This window comes from Stegostoma tigrinum, chromosome 9 (assembly GCF_030684315.1).
Source record: "Stegostoma tigrinum isolate sSteTig4 chromosome 9, sSteTig4.hap1, whole genome shotgun sequence".
NCBI classification, from domain to species: Eukaryota; Metazoa; Chordata; class Chondrichthyes; order Orectolobiformes; family Stegostomatidae; genus Stegostoma; species Stegostoma tigrinum.
Window position 1 is genome coordinate 34,041,372 of NC_081362.1, and position 22,817 is coordinate 34,064,188.

At 40.8% G+C, this 22,817-nt stretch overlaps 1 protein-coding gene across 1 annotated transcript in view; it reads right to left on the reverse strand.

Annotated features, from left to right (window-relative positions):
• Nucleotides 1-995: 995 nt before the first annotated feature.
• Nucleotides 996-22,817, reverse strand: part of ezrb (ezrin b) — a 152,888-nt gene continuing 131,066 nt past the window's right edge. The window contains exons 9-14 of the mRNA XM_048536465.2: nucleotides 20,032-20,195; nucleotides 19,381-19,511; nucleotides 14,940-15,100; nucleotides 10,170-10,262; nucleotides 6,467-6,715; nucleotides 996-2,393 (exon numbers count right to left, since the gene is read on the reverse strand). Coding sequence (XP_048392422.1) covers nucleotides 2,229-2,393; nucleotides 6,467-6,715; nucleotides 10,170-10,262; nucleotides 14,940-15,100; nucleotides 19,381-19,511; nucleotides 20,032-20,195 — 963 coding nt within the window. The 3' untranslated portion in view covers nucleotides 996-2,228. The remainder of the gene's footprint in view (nucleotides 2,394-6,466; nucleotides 6,716-10,169; nucleotides 10,263-14,939; nucleotides 15,101-19,380; nucleotides 19,512-20,031; nucleotides 20,196-22,817) is intronic.

Below are 22,817 nucleotides of genomic sequence, written 5' to 3' on the forward strand. Positions count from 1 at the left end.
ACTAGGCATTATAGTCCAAAATTTTACATTTTTTTTAAAGGAATAATGAGATGCTGGAACACAATTCAGTTCCTTTTCAATATGAACTTGGAGGACTATGTTTTCCTGTTTAAAATAGAGAACCAAAACTTCCCATAAACTCATCTAGAAATGAAGTCCAAGAAAGATCAATACAAAGATTGCACGGTGACTCGTCCATGTTTGCTTTTCCATACAGGCACCAAGATTGGCAAGCTTCCAAGCCATTCTCCAGGATACTAAATATTTTCACTACAGTTCACTTTATCGTACCAACTTTCCCTTTCTTTAAACCCTTGCCAATTTTTACCTAAGAAATCTGCAAGAAGTCTATCGTTGTTACTCTGTGGTGTACTGTATTCATCCAAAAGTGCATGCTAATGTTTATTAAACCATTATACGGCTCAAGTCATTACCTTACAAAATGTTCCTTTTCATACCAGTGGAGGGTACAAGAGCTGTTGGCAAGGACTAATCAGTGCTATTACTGCTACTAAGAACCTTTAGTGCTATCCACGGAACGGTCCTTGCTAATCTGCAAGACTCAGCTAATCACTTGATAAACTCAAATGAATCACCACAAGAATCTCACCCAAGTGAACTTTCAAAGTCACATTGATGCAATATCTCTATCTAGCCTAACCCTTTGTAACAAGTGAATCAGCACAAAGATACAATTGTGTTTATTTTAGTGAGCTAAGGAGATGACAAAATGCATACACTTTGCACAGTGCTACATTCCTTCATTTACAGATTGGCTATCTTCACACAGTACTATTCCACAACATACAGGAAGCTCACCAGTTTAAAAAAAGGATGGCTGTATCTTGATGTAGTAATTTGTCTGCCTTCAACCAGAAAACAAATGGTGTAAAGCAAGTGTGATGTGGAATATGGCAATGTTGAGAATGTGCACATTTATTCAGAATGCAAGTGGATGATTGACAGACGCAAGATCATGAATAAATGCCCAAATGTCCAAAACCATTGCCAAAATCTTTATTACTTGCATTTCAACATCGCAAAGAACATTTTAGTACAAGACTTGCAAGTACAAAGTGCAGGATACCCAAAGTACAGATCGGTGGAACAGAGTTATCATTTTGATAAACACATTATTATGAAAGCTTAGTGATAATATAGTACAACAAATTTCACATCCCAAAAGGTATGGAGAACATGCAACAATGTTGAATTACAAATCTTTACATATGAAGTTTCAAAATGACTAAAGATTGGCATATTTGGCTACAATATGTGTCTTTATCAGTTGGTCAAATTAAATAGAACACAAGATTTTGCCCTTGCCATTGAATTTTTACAAACATGCTTTATTACTCATTTGGCCTAAAATATTTAGAAATAGATTTAGATCTATAAAATAATGTCAGATTTACTTCAGTATCACAAAACTCCCATTTATTGTTATTCATTTAATGTTTACATCTTCCAAGTGTTGAAGCCCAAATTTTCAAAGAGCAAGAATATACAAAGCAGAACATTTCCCAACAAAAATTTCATAGGCTGTCATTGATGGGTTTTAATGTAATATTGCAACTCATGGAAGTTTATAATCTGCTTGAAGACACACAGAAAAGGTGATAGCATCTAAAAGTGTTTAAATTCTGTATCTGCCATTGATCATTTCAGTATAGTCACATTATGGCATTAATATTTGCAAAGTATAATAGGAATCCTCACCTATAGAGTGGCAAATACTATTTGAAATCATCTTTTCACCTGAGTGATCATGGGCTTGTGGCACTGCGGTATAAGTGATGCAAGGAAGCAATTTCCTTTTAGTGAAAATTCTGTTCTCCAATTCATAATCTTCATCATTTCAGATATAATGTTCAGACACAGATTAAGTGCCTTCCCTATCGAAAAAGATGCTTACTTGTTAAGCGTGTTTGACAACAAAACAATTGTTTTTGCACTACAGCACATCATTTCAGACTGAAGGTTATAGAAAATGACCAATTATCCAATTCACTGTGCAAAAATGAAGGAACTCAAAACAGAAACTATTCAAAATTTTTATAAAATGGAAACTTAGCAGAACAAGTTTAGGAGAAAAAAATTCAGGGTGTGGCCCGACAATCTCTTTATTGAAGAATCCAAGCTGTTTGCTCCAGCAATCACCAGGAAAAGTAAAACACTTAAATGGATTATCATTCTGTACATGCACAAGTACTGCTGTCAGTGAAATTTTACATTGATTCAAACTCATCCACCCTCTGCTTGGTGTTCCCTCGCCGGATCTGGCGAAGTGTCTTATATTTGTCTTGACCTTTCCGGACATTTTCCATGTGAATTATGTCATTGGATGTTTTCTTGCTCTCATCTCTGGCTTGTGCAAGCTCACTGCTCAAAAGCTTTCCATGTGCAGGAAGGGCAAGTGAGTGAGAAGAGAGAGATTAAAAAAAACAATTAAGTCAATCCCACTTAAGGGCACATGGCAAAACTCAAATTAAGCAATGAATTTGACCCTTAACGTGCTTATCCAATCTAACTCAGTTTCTATTTTATCATTTTCAAAATGTTTCTGAACGCCATAGACTCCCTACAGTGTGGAAACAGAACATTCAGCCCAACAAGTCCATACCGGCTCTTCAAAGAGAATTCTGAAGTGTATTCCCTTTTCCTAAATTCTGGCTTCAATGTGAACTATTCATCTATCGATCTTATTTAGTATTTTGTTTTAAGATTCCACCTTAAGTCTTACAAACACTATTTTCAAAGCCCAAATGAAAGCTGCTCCAATTTAGACTTTCCTAGACAATTCAATGCATATCAGGATATTTAAACTAGTGTGTCCCACATGTACATGAGAATGGTAGCTTTTCCCCTCTCATCAGCAGCTTGTATATCAATGAATCTATTTGGGTTAGATTCAGGAAAATGAAGCAGATCCAAAAATAAAACTGGAATTTCTTCCTTAGCAAGACTCATTCTATGTTTACCAGTCTACTATAAAATTTCCACAGTCTGAGCAACAAAAGGGCTGATGAGCAGTGGTAACATTCACACCACACAAATGTCAGGCAATGACCATCTCCAAAAAGATGGAATCTAACCATGGCCCCAGACATTAAACAGTGTTCACTGAAACCCACACTAAAATCAACATCGTACTGGTTACTGTTGACCAGAAACTCAACTAAGCATGCCATATGAATAGTGGCAAGAGTTCAGAGACTAGGAATACTGCTGCAAATAACTCACCTCCTTACTCCCCAAAATCTGTCCATCTACAAGGCACAAAGTCAGGTATGTGATGGAATGCCCACTTGCCTGGTTAAGTGCAGATCCAACAATACTCAAGAAGTTTGACACCATCCAGGACAAAGCAGCCTATTTGATTGGCATCAAATTCACAAACATCCAGTATCTGCACCATTGACACTCCGTACGCACTGCTGCTATTATTTAAAAGGTTTACTTTTAAAAGATGCACTGCAAATACTCACGAGCGATCCTTAGGCCAGCACATTCCAAACCTTCTATCACTTCCATCTAAAAAGGATAACAGCAGCAGATACATGCTAAAAACACCACCTACAGGTTCCCCCCGAGCCACTCTCATCATCCAGATTTGGTAAATATATCACTGTTCCTGGGTCAAAATCCTGAAGTTCCTTCCAAACAGCACAGATCAACCTATAAGAATATGAGCTGTAGAGGCTCAAGGCAGAAGCACATCACCACTTTCTCAAGGCCAAATAGTGATAAGCAATAAACATTGATGAGCAAGTGATGCCCACGTCCCACAACAGAGTCAAATAAAAAACAAAAATACTAGATGAAACAATTATACATCTGACCAGTTCCCAACTAGACATTTGACTAGTTAATGACATCCAACCCCAAGGGGTGACGCAGTGGCTCAGAGGTTAGCACTGCTGACTCTCAGCAGCAGGGGCCTGGGTTCAATTCTGCCCTCAGGCGACTGTTTGTGTGGGGTCTGCACATTTGCTCCTGTCTGAGTGGATTTCCTCCTAGTGCTCCAGTTTCCTCCCACAGTGCAAAGATGTGCAGGTTAGTTGGACAGGCCATGCTCTACTACAGTCATGGAGAGGAATAGGAACAGACAGTGTGGGCAAGTATTTACTTGGGGGAGGGGGAACTACAATGCTATTAGGCAAGAACTGCTGAGCATAAATTGCGATTACATGCTCTCAGGGAAATGCACAACAGAAATGTGGAGGTTGTTTAGGAGCAGTTGCTACAAGTACTGGGTAGGTTTGTCCCACTGATGCAAGGAAGGGATGGTAAGGTGAAGGAACCTTGGATGACTAGACATGTGTAACTAGTCAAGAAGAAGGAGGAAGCTTAAGGCTGATGAAGCAAGGATTAGACAAGACTCTAGAAAGGTAGTCAGGAAGGAACTGAAGAATGGACTTAGGAAAGCTAAAAAGGGGGTATGAGAAAACCTTGGTGGGTAGGATCAAAGGAAAACCTCAAAGCATTCTATACTTATGTGAGGAATGAGAAGATGGCCAGAGTGAGGGTAGGGACAATCAGGGACGGTGGAGGGAACTTGTGCACGGAGTAGGGTGGAGGTCCTTAAATAATATTTTGCTTCAGCATTCTCCAGTGAGAGGGACCTTGACATTTGTGAGAACAGCTTGCAACAGGCAAATATGCTCCAACAGGTTGATGTTAGGAAGGAGGATGTGCTAGAAATTGAATAACATGAGGACAGATAAGTACTCTGGGTCAGATGGGATATACCTCAGGTTTGTATGGGAGGCAAGGGAAGAGATTGCTGCCACTTTGGCAATGATTTTTGTGTCCTCACTGTCCACTGGAGTAGTACCAGATGATTGGAGGGTGGCAAATATTATTCTGTTGTTCAAGAAAGGGAATAGAGATAACCCTGGGAATTACAGACAAGTCAGTCTTACTTCTATGGTGGGCAAATAATTGGAGAGGACTCAGAGACAGTATTTATGATTATTTGGAAAAACACAGTTTGATTATAAATAGTCAGCATGGCTATGAGGGGTTCAAGTCATGCCTCATAAGCCTTACTGAATTCTTTGAGGATGTGACAAAACAATTGATGAAGGCAGAGTAGTGGATTTGGTGTGTATGGATTTTAGCAAGGCATTTGATAAGGTTCCACATGGTAAACTCATTCAGAAAGAGGTATGGGGGATTCGGGGAAATTCAGCTGTCTGGATACAAAACTGGCTGCCCAACAGAAAACAGAGGGTGGTAGTAGATGGAAAATATTCAGCCTAGAGCTCGGTGACCAATGCTGTTCTGCAGGGATCTGTTCTGGGATGTCTGCTTTTTGTGATGTTTATAAATGACTTGGATGAGTAAGTGGAAGGATGGGTTAGTAAGTTTACCGATAACACAAAGTTTGGAGTTGTGGACAGTGTGGACTGTTGTGGGTTGCTTCAGGACATCGACAGGAAATAGAACAGGGCAAAGAAGTGGCAGATGGAATTCAACCTGGAAAAGTGAGACATGATTCATTTTGGAAGGTTGAATTTGAATGCAGAGTACAAGGTTAAGGGCAGGATTCTTGGCAGTGTGAAGGAACACAGAGTTCTTTGGGTTCACATCCATAGATCCGTCAAAGTTGCTACACAAGTTGATAGAGTTGTAAAGAAGGCGGATGGTATGTTGGCTTTCATCGGCAGGGGAACTGAGTTTAAGAGCCATGAGGTTATGCTACACCTCTATAAAACCCTGGTTTTGCCACTTGGAATATTGTGTTCCATTCTGGTCACCTCATTAAAGGAAGGATGTGGAAGCTTTAGAGAGGGTGCAGAGGAGAGCTAGCAGGATGCTGCCTGGACTGGAGGGCATGCCGTATGAGGAAAGGTTGAACGAGCTAGGGCTTTTCTCATTGGATCAAAGGAGGAAGGGAGGTGACTTGATAGAGGTGTACAAAGATGATGAGAGGCATAGATAGAGTGGATACCCAGAGACTTTTTCCCAGGGCGGAAATGACTATTACAAGGGGGCATAATTTTAAGGTGATTGGAGGAAGGTTTAGGGGAGATGTCAGAAGTAGGTTCTTTCGACAGAGTGGTGAGTGTGTGGAATGCACTGCCAGCAGTGGTAGTAGAGTCAGATACTTGTGACTTTTAAGCAACACTTGGATAAGCACATGGAAGATAGTAAAACATAGGGTATGCAGGGCAGTTTGATCTTAGTAGGATAATAGGTCGGTACAACATTGTCGGCCGAAGGGCCTGTACTGTGCTGTATTGTTCTATGTTCTTTGTAAATTGCCCATAATGTCCAGGGATCTGCAGGCTAGTTGGATTAGTCATAGGAAAGGAGTGGGATGGGGCTGTCTGGGTGGAATGTTCTGAGGGGTGGTGTGGACTCAATGGGTGAAATGGCCTGCTTCCACACTGTAGGGATTCTAAATGCATTTCCAATTCACGATATTGTATTATTCACCAGAGCTAATACAGCTCCTTACCATCAGTTGCTGTTGCACTCGTTCATTTTTCTCCACTTCGGTCACTCGCTCTTCTTCGTTTCTGTGATCCAATATGCCTTCAGTTGCAAGGTCTGCACTGTACACGGTTTGATTCTCTTCAGCATCATCATGTTCATTCTCCTCTAGGTGCTCGTAGATTGGAGGAGGGGGTGGGGGCGGTGCGGGGGCAGACAATACCATGTGCAGTTCTTCCTTGGTTTTCTCCAAATCATCCTGGACCATTCTTGCCTGAAATGATTAACGTACAAACATAGCAAAATGTTTCAAAGTGCTGGATTCAATTACTACAAAATAGCACAATGGCTCAACATAACCAACCAAACATGTCAAAGCTCCAACGTTAGCTCTAAAGCACTCCACCCACATGGAAGCATGCCTCATGGTTGAAAGGGCCCTAATGTTGTTAGTTGCAAAGAACATTCTATGGGGGAAAAATGATATTTACAAGGTTTGTACCTTAGGATAATGGCAGACCACAATTTGCTCGGCTGCACACTGGATTACAGAATTCTCTCAAACATCAAACTTTCAGCATTGTAACAAAAGTGCAATTCTGCTCACCACAAATGTCTATCCTTTCAGTGTTTGCAAATGTTGAAGATATGGCAGAAGGGGCAAATCAAGCTATAAGGAGTAAAATTCTTACCAAAATAGTAGTGGAAATAGAACAAAATTACTAAAAATCTTTTAGTATAGTCTGTTTACGTTAGCTTTCAAAGCTGTGTTACAGGAACATGGCTGACAATCTAAAGCTGGGTTCTCTCATTATAGAGCTACTCCAAGTGACATCAAAGCTACAATATTTTTTCACCATTCAAGAATTCGCTTGCAAGCTTAGGTAAACAGCATGATGATGAAAGAAAGGACTAGAGAATTGGTAATGTTATCCCATTGTTTAAAAGAGGTAACAGGGATAATCCAAGAATTTACAGACCTGAGAGCCTCAAGTCAGTCTCAGGGACAAGATCTATTAACATTTAGAAACAAATACACTGTTTAGCAATAAACAGCATGGTTTTGTGCGGGGTAGGTTGCACTAACTTTTTTGAGGTGACAAAGATGATTGAGGGAAAAGCGGTTGATGCTGTCTATGTGGACCCCGGTAAAGCCTTTGACAAGGTCTGTCACAGCAGACTGGTACTAAAGGTAAAGTCACATGGTAAGGCAGTGAGCTGGCAAGATGGATATAAAACTGGCTTAGTCATGAGAGAGAGGGTAGTGGTGGAAGGATGCTCTTTGGATGGAGGGCTGTGACTAGTGGTGTTCTATGGGGGCAGTGCTGGGACCTCTGCTGTTTGCAAGTTTACGGACAATACAAAGATTGGAGGAGTTGCAGATAGTGAGGACGATTGTCAGAGGATACAGCAGGACAGAGATTAGTTGGAGGCATGGGCAGAAAAATGGCAGATGGAATTTAATCTGGACAAATGTGAGGTGATGCGTTTTTGGAAGGTCAAGAACAAGTGGAAATTATACAGTGAATGACAGAACCCATAGCAGTTACTATGCAGGTCCAGAGATCACTGAAGGAGACTGCACAAATAGATAAGGTTGTGAAAAAGGACTACGGCATGCTTGCCTTCATTGGCAGGGGCACTGGGAATAACAGTAGGCAACTTATGCTGCAGCTTTACAGAAGCCACACTTGGATTATTGCGTACCGTTCAGGTCACCACACAACCAGAAGGATGTGGATGCTTTGGAGAGGGTACAGAAAAGGTTTACCAGGACATTGACTAGTTGTACAGATGGGGTTTGTTTTCACTGGAACGCAGCAAGTTGAGGGGCGACCTGATAGAAGTTTAAAAGATGGTGAATAGTGTGGATACAGCGGGAAGTATGAGGCATTTTACCCTGGATTGAGCAGTCAATTACTGGGGGACACAAGTTCAAACTGCGAGGGTGCAAGTTTAAAAGAGATGTGTGAGGCCCGTATTTTACACAAAAGGTGGTGAGTGCCTGGAACACACTGCCAGAGATGGTGTTGGAAGCAGACATATTAGCAGCATTCAGGAAGCACCTGGCTGAATATATGAATAGGAAAGGAATTGAGGGATATGGATCCTGTAAGTGAAGACTTTTTTAATATGCAAGGGCAAAATGCTTTGATTAGGCTTGGAGGGCTGAAGGACCTGTTCCTGTGCTGTGTTCTTTGTCTTTAGAAAAAAATTCCCTGACTGCAAAAATCAGCATCCAATCACAACCTTTGCAAAGGAGGCATATCAATGTTGTGGCTACAACAGGAGATAGGTGCTGGGAATTGTGTCAAATAACTCATCACCTTATTTCCTGAAGCCTGTTCACATTGTACATATCAGGAATATGATGGTATACTCTGATGAGTATTTGCCTGAATAAGTGCAGCTTTAAATGCCACAAACTCAAATTGGTGCAGGTCTGCTCGATTAGCATCCTTTTGACTTGATAGAGGTGTACAAAATGATCAGAGGTATAGATGGTGTGGACAGCCAGAGACTTTTTCCTAGGGAGGCAGCTTTTATGAGGAGACATAGTTTTAAAGTGAGTGGAGGTAGATATAGGGGTGACATCAGAGGTAGGTTCTTTAACTCAGAATGGTAGGGGCATGGAATGCATTTGCGGCGAGGGTAGTGGAGTCAGCCTCATTCAGGGCATTTAAACAGCTATTAGATAGGCATATGGATGACACTATAAGGTAGGAGTGAAAGTTAGATAGACCTTCGGTTTAGGTAAAAGTTCGGCACAACAGCATAGGCTGAAGGACCTGTACCTTGCTGTACTGTTCTGTGTTTCATGTTCTTTCCACCACCTTACTAAATGCTGTATACACCTACAAGATGGTTTATCAACTCACCAAGCCTTCAACAGCTCCCACCAACCCCAGATGGCTACAACTTAGAAGAACAAGAGCAGCAGATTCCATGGTAACATCAAGTCGCTTATCAGCTTAATTTGGAACCACTGCAGTTTAAGGCAGCTGCTCATCATTACATTCGCGTGGGCAACAAATGCTCGCCTTACTTATAATGTTCACATCCCTTGAAAGAATATAACACATTTAGAAGTCTCCACTCACTTTAAAACTATGTCCCCTCATAAAAGCTGCCTCCCCAGGTTATCAAATATGCACAAGTTTAGCTCTGATTGTTCAGGTCTTATTTTAATCGATGTGGGACTTAACAACAATTAACAAAGAACATTTTTTTTAAAAGAACAAAGATGCACAAAGAAATGCCTCCATTTTAAAAACATCCAGTACTGTCCGCAATAAAGAGTTTGCAAATGGAACCATAACCATAACTTCCAATCCAGTTTCACCACTAGATGGGGTCCTTACAGACTTGCAATTATGTCAGGCTCACATAATCAGTGGCAAATCAGTATAATCTATTCAAGTACTATGCAGCCCACAACAGCACAGGCATCCTTTTTTGAGGATGCTATATTCAACAACTGAGGGGTGATGATATCATATTCTGTGCTCTTCCTCAATCAAACATCCTAGAAAGTGATCATTGCATGAAGTGACAGGATGTAGCAGATGGGTCACAAAAATATAGCACGCAAAAAATAAACATTAAAATACTGTTATTTTAATACAAAATATTGTAATGAGCTAATCCCATGGATCTGACAAGGTCAGATTGAAATATCTGCTTCCTTATTTCCACATATATGTAGATATCAACTAATAGCTCTTCACCCGTTGTTGCCACTCCTGTGCCTCTTCCTCTTTCAATCTTCTGGCATCTTCTAGTTCTTCAATCTTGGCTGTGTATTCTGATAACTCTGAAGCCTGATACAAAATAGAAATTAGAAACTAAATTTAAAAACCTATCCTCTCTCTTCTGGGAATTGAGATGTAACGGGTGAAAAACTGTGTGCATACTGCAGTATAATCAATTCTTATACTTTGTTAAAAGGGAAGTTTACAAACACTCCTTGTATTACTGATAATTCGGGTCAATCTAAAACATTATTTTCATTTGGATTAGTATAGCAGTACGTTTCACTTCATTGATTTTTCTTTGCCTCAAACCAATTATAGGGTTTGTTTGGGATATGGCCCATCTGATTTTGGGGAAAACCACATTTTATCTTGAGATAATGCTCTCAAAAAACTTTTCAACTTTGACTTGCATTTTTTTGCTGTAAGTCAAACGAGTGTAGAAGAGAAAACTGATTTGAAGAACCTGAATTAGATTGTAGATTCTAATTGTCTGAGTTTATTGTACATCTAATATCTTTAAGGTAATTAGAAGAGAAACATACAGGATTATGATGAAATTGAAATAACAAAGAACAAGGCAGGCTAAGGGGAAATGGTGTAAGACATGTGATGAAGTATTAGAACCTCTACAAAATTACACGGTGAGAGTTATACACAGGAAAATTAAATATTTGACCAATACAGGGGATTAACAACAGAGTAAAATACTTGTTTGAAAAGGACACAGTAGCAAAAAGATGAAGAATCTTATAATGATTCAAGTTGAAGCAGTCCATTGATAGAGACAATTGAAGGACCAAACATGATATGAGATGTGAAATCTGTTTTGAAATTGATATGGGAAAAGCTTCAGGCATAGTTAGACCAACAGTAGAATATCTAAAAATATTCTGAAAAATAGATTTAGTTAGAACAGAAATGTGCAACTGAATATACACCAAAGAGTACATTCATTATTTGCTAAGCTATCTAAAACAATGAAGTGTGCAAAAGGTTCAGAACTTAAAAATACAGTTGAAATAAATAATGCAATGGAAGCTCAGGTTAGAGAGAGTTCGGATTGGACCTGGAGTAGGAACAAGAGACTAATATTCAACACACAAATATCAAGAACATTTACAAACACTTCACATATTATGGAAAAAGCATGCCATTGTATTTATCAGCAGTTAGTAGACCTGTTGCTCAAATGTAAATTTGATAGTAAAGATCAGAGATTATCCAGAGCTGATGGTGGGTCCAAGGTGGGATCATCAGGCTAGAAAACCAGATGATCAGATATTGTTTCGGGGAACAGACAAGTACAACAAGGCTGTGCATGGTTTCTAAACCAATCTGTACAGAGAAGTAATATTCAGAATATTAGATGTAGTTCTTGGAGTAGACAACTGGAGAAGAAAATGAACTTGCGGTACGCTGACAATAAAATGCTACTTGCAGAATCAGAAGAGATGCAAAATATCATGGAGCAAGTAACATCTAGAATCTTAGAATATGAGTTGAATGTGAACATCAACAAGTAAAACAGAAGGAACACATTAAAAGCAAATGGAGTGAAGTTTGAAGTAGGTGCTTTCATACACTTGATAGGGCAGTAGATATAAAGCAGAAGGACTGATTAGGGATAGTCAACATGGCTCAGAGTGGGAAAGAGTGTCTCACTAACTTGATTGAATTTTTTGAAGTAGTAACAAACGAGGGAAGAGCAGTGGATATGATCTATACGGACTGCAGCATGGCATTCAACAAAGTTCCTCATGGTAGACTGGTTAGTAAGGTCAGATCACATAGCATACAAGGAAACTAGCCATTTGGATACAGAACTACCTTGGGAGGTGGTGGTGGAGGGTTGCTTTTCAGGCTGGAGACCTGTGAACTGTGGTGTGCCACACGGATTGCTGCTGGGTCCACTGCTTTTTTCCATTTATATAAATGATTTGGATGTTAACATAGGAGTTAGTAAGTTTGCAGATGACACCAAAATTAGGGGTGCATAGACAGTGAAGGAGGTTACCTCAGAGCACAACAGTACCTTGACCAGATAGGCCAATAGGCTGAAGAGCAGCAGATGGAGTTTAATTTAGACGAATGGGAGGTGCTGTATTTTGGTAAGGTAAATCAGGGCAGGACTTGTACACTTAAATGGTACGGTCTTGTGGAGTGTTGCTGAACAAAGACCTTGGAGTGCAGGTTCAAAGTTCCTTGAAAGCAAAGTCCCGAAGTGAGGAAGGTGTTTGATACACTTACCTTTATTGGTCAGTGCATCGAGTTTCAGGGTTGGGAGATCATTTTGCGGGTGTATAGCATATTGGTTATGGTATTTTTGGAATACTGCGTACAATTCTGGCCTCCATGAAACTTGAAAGGGTTTAGAAAAGATTTAAGGATGTTGCCAGGGTTGAAGGGTTTAAGCTGTAGGGAGAGGGTATACAGCCTGGAGCTTTTTTCCATGGACCAGAGCCTAAGGTTTGGAAAATCACGAGGGGCATGGCTAGAGTGAAAGGAACAAGGTCTTTTCCCCAGAGTGCAGAAAACTAAGTGGCAAAGGTGTAAGATGACAGGGGAAAAGTTTTAAGAGGGACCTTAAAGCATAATTTCCTTACACAGTGGGTGATGTGTGAATGGAATGAGCTGCCACAGGATGTGGGGGAAGCCGGTGCAATTACAACATTTCAAAAGACATCTGGATGGTATATGAATAGGAAGGGTTGAGAGGAATATTTGCCAAATAGTGGCAAATGGGACTAGATTTATTTAGAATATCTAGTTAGTATGGGCGAGTTAGACTAAGGAGTCTGTTTCCATGCTGTATGGCTCTATAACTCGAAGTCAGGAGGAGAACAGATAAGAAATTGCATAAAAATGAGGGAAGAACACACTTACAAGAAAAGTAAACTTTGTAAGAAAGAAAATGTTCTACGTTCTAAAACCAACACATGGTGCTATATTCTATCCATTTTCCTGCATATTTCAGAAACTGGAAAATAAAGAAAATAAATGGAAAAATGGGGGTCTTTGAAATGTTGCATGCTAAGACCAGTGCTAAAAACAGACCATGAAGTAAGTGAAAAGGTACCTGAAATTGCAAAAGCAAAGAACACTAAAACTTGATGTCCAGAAAAAAATAAACACTGGTTTTTCAGGCATTTGATCAGAGCTGAAAGGCTACACATACAGAGTGGAGAACAGTGAGATCTAGGAGTAATTGGATGATAAACGTCAGGGTGATTTTACTGATGATTTAGTCATTTGAGAGGATGGCAATGACATACCATAACAGCAGATCACTTGTTAACAGCAACTATAAGCAGCAGGAACATAACTGACTCCTCAAAAATAAAAGTGCAGTTATTAGAATGAATACTAAATAAACACCAAAGAACTGTGGAAGCTGTAAATCAAGAGCAAAAACAGAAGTTGTTGGAAAGGCTCAGCAGGTCCAGCAGAATCTGTGAAGAGACGAAATCAGAGATAATATTTCGGGTCTGGAGACCCTTCCTCAGAGCAGAAGAGGAGTCACCAGACCCAAAATGTTAACTCTGATTTCTTTTCTTCACAGATGTTGCCAGATCTGCTGAACTTTTCTGGCAACTTCTGTTTTTGTTCCTGTGATAGAATAAATATTCTTTGATTTGAGAATAGTAAAATGGGTGTTAAACTGGTGACATTCATGTTTTATTCCTTCAAACTCCCAAGGTTTCAGACTATAACATACTAAACACAAGATAATACTAGTGTGTTTCAAGATGGTAACACAACTTTTCAATAAAATATCTGATTGACAAATGGTGCCTTAACCCACATGAACTGCAATTTGAGAGAGGTTAAGGCAGTGTTTAGCATGCTTGCCTTCACTGCCAGACCTTTGAGTGTAGGAGTTGGTGCATCATATTAATGTTGTCCAGTATGCTGGAGTTACCTCTTCTGGAGATCTGTGTGCAGCTCCAGTTGCCTTGTTAAAGGGAGAATATTATTGTATTGAAGATGGTTCAGAAATGATTTACCAGGATGTCGAGTAATGGAGGGCTTGAGAAATAGAAATAGACTGGAAAAATTGGAATCTTTTCCACTGGACTGTAGGAGGTTGAGAGGTGATCTTATGGAGGTTCATAAAATCATGACCGCCAGAGACAAGGTGAGTGATAAGGGTCTTTACCTGAATGTGGGGAAGCTCAAAGCTAGGGGACATATTTTTAAGGCAAGAGGAGAAAGTTTTAAAAAGAACATTATTGGCAATTTTTTTTTTAAAAAACACAGAGTGCTTAGTGTATGGAAACGAACTGCCAGAGGAACTGATGGATGCAGGTATAGTTACAATGTTTAAAAGATATTTCGATATGTTCATGATAGGGAAAGTCTAGAGGGATATGGCTGAGAGCAGGCAAGTGGGACTGTTTTTAGCTTGGGAACATGGTGTGGACTGGTTGGACTGAAGGGTTTGTTTCATTGCTGCATGACTATCACTAAAATGCAAGGTATCCTTCGTACAAAAATAAATAACCTTTTAAATCCAATTCTTCAACTTATATAAAGGCTATTTGCTTGACACCCAGTTCACCAGTACTTTCAATTCACACACAAACAAGCTTGGGTGTCTAAGTTTAGTGCGATGGAAAGGCCTATTTGCCATCACAGTGGGAAGAAAGCAGAAACTATTGGAAGACAGGAATCATTAAATAACCACCTGCATGAGTTTAATGTTATGCACCCAACATTACCTCAGTTAGATCAAAGCAGTCTTACCAACTGTTCCTGGCTCTTCATTTGATCCTCAGCCTGTCTCTGCAACTCTTCTTTTGCTCGGAGAGCATCCAAGCGTTCAGCTTCTAGGCGTTCAGCCTCAAGTTGTGCTTTCTTCCTCTCTTCTTCCAGTTGAATTGCTCGCTGCATCTGCTCAGCCAAGTCTAGGATCCAAGATATACACTTTTTAAAAATGAGTGCAATCAATCACAGATGCATCATCCTTTGTAACCTACTGTATTAACATATCCAAAATTAACTGTAGATCCAGAGTTGACATGTGAAAATACGATGGCAATAATGGAGACTTGAGACAACAACACAGGAATATGCATTAAATATTTCTGATGCAGGTGTTCAGAAAACAGGGAAAGAAAGAAAAGAAGGAAGTCAGTTAGGAAAATTAATTAAGGAGAACATTATGGTGCTGAAGAACAATCTATTTAGTTAGAACCAAAAAAATGAAGAGGTACTCTTACATTGCTGTGTATAGCCCATAAGCAACCAACTTGCAGGAAATTTGAGGAGGAACAAATTTGCAAAGAAATTAAAAGTAAGTGGAAAAATCTTATGGAGTAGGTATGAGTGCTTGCAGTTGTCCTAGCTGGGATAATGTAGACTGCAGAAAGGGACATGTGTATCCCGAAAGAGTTGAGCAGAATTTTTGAAACCGGCCGAGAAAGGAGGCATTCCTGGATCTGTGGGAAGGAGGGACAGAAAAGCCAGTTTCAACAGATTGAGAAAGGATTGTCTGGATAAATTGGGGGCAAAGATCAATAAGCAAAATGGTAAGTGAACAGAAAATTCCCTTTAGAGATGAAAGTTAGAGCACAATTAAAATACATTTCATCAGAGTCTCCCCGATTGACAACACAGATAGAAATTAGGGTGAAGCAGAAAGAGGCTGCAAAAGACAGATATCGTGTGAATAGTTAAACTTTCTATATTCAGCGTGGTCCTCAGGAGATACAAGTGAAAAAGAAAAAGGGTATGAGACAAGATGACAAGGGATTGGCTACCACCATACGGAAACTATTTCTATTTGGCATATAAGTTACGAAAAACTAGGTTAAAAAAACTTTAGTGAAACTAATCATGTACCTTAAAAAAAGGCAGGCAGGGGTGAAGGCAGGCGGTATAATGGGAGGTACTAAATGAATACATTGCATCTATTTTTAACCAAGGAACAAGATGCTGCCTAAATCATAGTGAAAGACAAGTCATTGGAGACAATGGTTGGGTGTAAGTTGATGAAAAGTATTAGATAGCCTTGTTTCATTTAAACTTTAAGTCACCAGAACAAGATGAGATGAACAAAATATACTGGGGGAATGCGGACATTATCTGCAGGGGCAATGGCTATTACTATGTAATTCTTAGACTCCGGGTCACGCTAGAAGATGAGAATTGCAAATGTTTACTCCAGTTCAAAAGAAAGTGGTGAGGATAAAGTCCAACAAATATAGGCTAGAAGTTTAACCTTGCTTAGAGCCAAACAGCATAGAAAAAAGCTCTTTGGCCCACTGCATTCACGACAGTCATGAACAACCATTTCAATTTGCTAATCCAATTTTCTAGCATTGGCTCATAGCCTTGGCTGCTGGGAAACCTTTTAATTTGATAACTGGTGGCAACATTAACAGTCATATGGCCAAATGCTAATTAATTGAAGGAAAACCAACATGGATGCAAGATGTTCCAATTGTGTTTAAGTAACTCACTTCAGTTATCTGATCAGACAACAGAAATGGTAAATGAGTAACAGTTGATGTGAACTACAAGGACTTCCACAACACATCTGATACAAATGCCACACAATAAATATAATCCACAAGCTGTGATTTTGTACATCTAAGGTATGGATGCAAATTTGGTACATGAATGGCCAAGTGGCAGAACAGCACATGGACTGCCTCCTTCAAGTTTTTAAAAAAAATTCAACCAAGTGGGGTTCCCTAGGGATCAGCATTATGGTTGGTGCTCTTGATACATTAACTGAGATTTGGGTGCACATGATACAATTTCTAAAACGGTGGTTGGCATGGAAATAGAAACGGAAACACTGCACTGAGAGAAGAACATCACTAAACATTAAGTACAGATTGATTGAAGGAAAGGTTGGTCCATGAAATTTAATGTGAAGGGACTCACTTGGCTAGGGGTAACAGAGGAAAAATGTAAACTAAAAGGATAGAATTGTATAAGATGCAGGATCAGAGATACTTACATGCACATATGCACGCAATCGAAGGAGACAGGGCAGATTGAGAAATTTGATTTGTTATCACATGGATTGAGATAGGCAAAATAATGCTTGTCACTGTTATCCCAGGCAAATCCTACTTTACATAAGCACATCACAGTAATAGAACCAAAAGTGGAACATATATTGTATGGTTAATAAAGTAAATAGAATCCTGGGCTTTAGAAAACAGGGGTGTAAAGAAGCAAGGAAGTTCTAATAAATTTGTATGAAACAGGTTTAGCCTCAAAAGGGAGCACTGTATCCAGTTCTGAGCATTCACTTTAGCTTTAGTGAGAATGTAAAAGATTCAGAAGAATAAATCCTGAGATAACAAAAAAGATTCAGTGGTAAGGTTATGTGGAGAAATTAGAAAAGCTTGGAGTGAAATCATTAATGCACCATAATTATTGGATTCTTTCATTTTATTTACTGATATACAAGAATACCAAATGGTGAAAGAAAGGTATTTTGTTACAAATTATCTCAAGGAAATTAGGCTTGATAAAAGTAAATTTGAAAACTGATCCATTTTCTTTCACTGAAATATGCACACAAGGCTGCAGATTTGGGTTCAACAATAAAAAGAATTCATGATGCAAAGGAAAGAAAAACAGAACAAATTAAACCAAGCTGTCTACATAAAATAGCTTAAAACTTCAGATTCTGGGCAAAACAAAAATCTCATCTACTCCTAAATACCATTTTATAAGTAATCAAAACTCAAATTTTTCTTCCCATAAAACCTCTGCAATTTGACTTAATTTTTTTTCCTCTCGTCTTTCAATGGAGAGCTCACATTTTCACAGCTTTGAATAACCAATGGGGATTTATAACCACTCCTGGTCTGGAAGTGGTCACAAATTGAATCCCTCGCCTTAAGGCAACTTTAATTCCATTAAGTGCTCTCCACAAACTCCTTTTTATCCTCAAAAAAGGGGGAAAACAACATTTTTGCATTTATATTCAGACAAGACCCTTTCTGAACTCAAACTCTTAAGTAAATTAAAATACTTGCCAATCTCAGCTTTGCTAAGCTAATGGCTTTTGTTTCTCTTTCATCATAAGCCACACAATATAAACAACCTTCTAATAACACCCAGGAGGATTCAAGTCATCTGCTTGCTTACACATTCAGGTTTAAAATTAAAGTTTCTGAAAACACTGACTTAGATAGATATTAGAGATAATGGGAACTGCAGATGCTGGAGAATCCGAGATAACAAAGTGTGGAGCTGGACGAACACAGCAGGCCAAGCAGCATCTTAGGAGCGCGAAAGCTGACGTTTCGGGCCTAGACCCTTCATCAGCAAAGAGTTGTGGATCCTACGGAGAATAAAAACCAGGAGAGCTCCTTTGCAGGTCTGGGAGAGGGAGGCTTTGAGCTGGGGTAGGCTGGATTGCAGTGCCGGGAGATGCTGGCACATTGCTGCAAATGCGTGTTTTAGGACCCACAGGGAGAAATGCTTCTGAAGGGTCTCAATGATCTGGATGTAGATAAGGTCACCGTTGGGGCCAAAGTGGGAGGGCTTGAATGTGGACTGTAATCCGTTGGGGATGATTTGATTCTGTAGACAGGTGCTGAGGAAGGTCACGTGGCTGTATTACGCTTCAGGACATGGTCGAGCAGTTTCAAGGCCGAAGAGATTACAAGAGAGTTGCAGTGGGAGAGAGGTTTGTCTGGAGGGAGGAGGGTAACTTCTTCAGGTTAAGCATCCCTGGAAGAGGCTTCACAGTGAGGTTAGAATTGTATCAGATATTAGGAACTGCAGATGCTGGAGAATCCGAGATAACAAAGTGTGGAGCTGGATGAACACAGCAGGCCAAGCAGCATCTTAGGAGCACAAAAGCTGACGTTTCTAGCCTAGATTCTTCATCAGAAAAGGGTGTAGGCCCGAAACGTCAGCTTTTGTGCTCCTAAGATGCTGCTTGGCCTGCTGTGTTCATCCAGCTCCACACTTTGTTATCTTAGATAGCTATTAAATTCTTTCGCAGTCTAAAGCCATATGAAGATAATTTAAAATCTAAACTCTACAAAATGATAACGTAACACATCTTTCAGTACTGCATTCCACTTGCTATGGAAAATCTCAGAACAGGAACAATCTTAAAACCGATTAAGAAGCAGAGAATACTCCAAAATTTTCCACCATATTAATTTTCTACAGGCTTGACAAAAGAACATTACGAATTTACTTTTACCTTTCTCAGCTTTCTTTGTCTGATCTTCGTACTGTTTCAGCTTCAACATCAGATCTCGAGTTTCCTTCTCCATCTGCTCTTTTTCCTTTTCTATTGTCTCCCGCTTCTGTTTCTCCTGCTCCAACTGTGCCCTACACACAACAGTTAAAGATTTAAAAATTGACTGCTCACTAAACAGCAGTGTCCAGATAAAAGCTTGATTTTCATCCAGAGGACATTTTATTTTGTACTTTTTGTTTTTTTTGAGTGGTATTGGTGTCAGGCAGTTACAGGTACAATTTACAAAAGATTTAAGCTAAATGTACAAGCTGGACAAAGATGCCAATGAAACTTATTTGTGCATGGGGCTCCTTTGTATTCTGTTTATTTTCTGATAAAGTAATTGTTATGATATAGAAAACAGCAGACAACTTGTAGTTAGTGCTTTAACCTATTGCTGGTTGTGGAACTTAAGTCTTTTATTTCCTGGTTTTTCCAGCTAAATGCTGGCCTGTATAACATACTTTTCTTTGTAGTGTGCCACTTTATATGTAGCTGAATAGGAAGATGGAGCCTGGGATTAATATTTCTGAAGTACACCGCCTTAGAGTCAAGGGTGAAGCAAAGTCACTCCTTTCGTTAAGTACGGAGAAAACAGATAATGTCCAATACCTTTCCAACTGTCTCTTGTGCTTTTCCTCCCGAGCCTGGGCTTTCATCTGCTGTACTTCAATTGTATCAGGTTTTCGGCGTCTCATGTAAAGCTCATGGTTGCCCATACATAACTGCAAGATTCTTTTGTTTATTCTCAAACGTGGAGCGTAGAAAATAAAATCCTGTAAACAGTTCAAATGCTTTCAATTTATTTCCATAGCCAAGATTTGTCTCTACAAATCCGAAAATTGGTCTTCATCAAGTATGCATTCACTTCGTTCTGTGGAATCAGAGCCCAACATTCTTTCCCCAAAGTTGGGGAACCATAAAACAAAAGAACCAAATTTACTAAATAGTCTCCAAATGATTCCACTTTTGTAGCTTTTCTTTTGGAGTGGAAATTGAGAATCAAAATTGTTTCACCACTGTTCAACAAATAGGAGATAGACTATCCAAGTAACTATTGCCAACCTTCGTGGTAGAATAATGGTTATACCTCACTGTCAAAGTTAATTGCTTGGAGAATTACTAGTTAATAATGAGACAGTCTCAAAAAAGAACACTCAAAAGGAATTTGACAGTGTCAACAAAACAAACTTAGTTGGAAAAAAATGAATAATTAAAACAATGCTAGTGAACAGAGTACTTAAATTTATTTAACCAAGTGTAGAGCTAGATGAACACAGCAGGCCAAGCAGCATCTTAGTAGCACAAAAGTTGACGTTTTGGGCATAGCCCCTTCATCAGAAATGGGGGAGGGGGAAGAGGGTGCTGAAATAAATAGGGAGAGGGGAGGCAGTTCAAAGATGGATAGAGGAGAAGATAGGTGGAGAGGAGACGGACAAGTTAAAGAGGCAGGGATGGAGCCAGTAGAGGTAGCGAGGGGATATGTCAGTCTGAGGGGGACAGACGGACAGGATGAGGTTAGTAGGAAGGAAATGGGGGTGCAGCTGAAGGTGGGAGAGGGGGATAGATGAGAGGAAGAACAGGTTAGGGAGGCAGGCGCGAGGTGGGCTGGTTTTGGGATGCAGTAAGGAGAGGGGAGATTTTGAAGATTGCGAAATCTCTTCAGCCATGAAACTACTCCATGTCCTAAATCAAACCAGGTCTACAGCCACATCACCTTTCTTACTAGCTGCCTACGGAACCAGATCATCCCCAATGGACTACAGTCGACATTCAAGCCTTCTCAATTTTGCCCCAACTGAGATGATATCTATATCCAGAACAGTGAGACCCTTCAGAAGCTTTTCTCCCTGCGACTCCAGAAACACACACTTGCAGCAATGCGCCAGCATCTCCAGGCACTGCAATCCAGCCTACCCCAGTTCAGAGCCTCCCTCTCCCAGACCTGCAAAGGACTGCTCCTGGTTTTTATTCTTCGCAGGATCTGCAACCTGAACTCACAATTCTACTCAACTTTATTGGACACTAAAAACTGTATGTACAGTAAACTCACTGGTCCCTGCCACCAAAAATGGGATTCCTCCACCTCCCAAATCCCCAGCCGTACCCAGAACCTTCCCCAGAATGTACCTGCTGCCATTGGCCATGAGGCCACTGTTGGAGAACCCACAGATGACGTCACATCCGCCACCGCCGGGTACACCACTTCCAGGACAGCGAACACCATTGCTGCTGAAACCACCGGCCCCCTTTCAAAACCCATGCCACAGACATTACCGTCACTGCTACTGCGCCACCTACCCTGCTCCGCCCACCGCCGATGCTGCTTCGCCCATCACAGACGCAATTCTGTCCACCGTTAACACAACCAGGCCCACAGCCAATGCAACCCCGTCTACAGCTGACGCTGGCACAACTCTGCCCACCACCGCTGACACAACCCCGCCCACAGCCGACATCACTCTGCCCACTGCCTCCACTGCAGAGGAGACAGCAACACTAAGCCCTGCTGAATCTTCACCATCCCCCCCTGGCTGAGGGCAAACGGTCAGTCCTCAGTAAGGGACTCACCATTGGCCCCTCCACCCACACATCAACGAATACCAGTCACATTTGGACACCTAGCAGTTTTTCCGCTGCCTCCGCATCCACCCTTACCTTCTTTAACAGTGAGCCTAACCCTCCATCTACAAGCCCACCTCCTGGATACCACCCCAAGGCCTCCTACCCTCCCTCAAACTCTTCATCTCCAATGGCCGTCGAGATATCAATCGCCTCAACCTCTCTCCCCCTCTCACCCACTCCAATCTCTCCCCAAGGAACGTGCAGCCTTCTGCTCCAACCCCAGCCTCACCATAAAACCCGTGGACAAGGGAGGTGCAGTTGTCGTATGGCGCACTGGCCTTTATATTGCCGAGGTCAGATGTAAACTCTCTGACACCTCCTACTGTCTTCTGGATCATGACCCCACCTCCGAGCACCAAACCATCATCTCCCAAACCATCCACAAGCTCATCACCTCAGGTGACCTCCCACCCACAGCCTCCATCCTCATTATTCCCCAACCCTACATGCCCGCTTCTACCTCCTTCCCAAAATCCGCAAACCTGCCTGCCCTGGTCGACCTATTGTCTCTGCCTGCCCCTGCCCCACCGAACTCATCTCCACCTATTTGGACTCTATTTTCTCCCCTTTGGCACAGGAACTCCCTACCCACATCCGTGACACCACCCACGCCCTCCAACACCTCATTTTTACTATGGACATCCAGTTGCTACGCACCTGCATTCCCCATGTAGATGGCCTAGAGGCCCTCTGCTTCTTCCTGTCCCGCAGGCCCAACCAGTCCCCCTCCATTGACACCCTAATCTGCTTAGCCGAACTGGTCCTCACCCTCA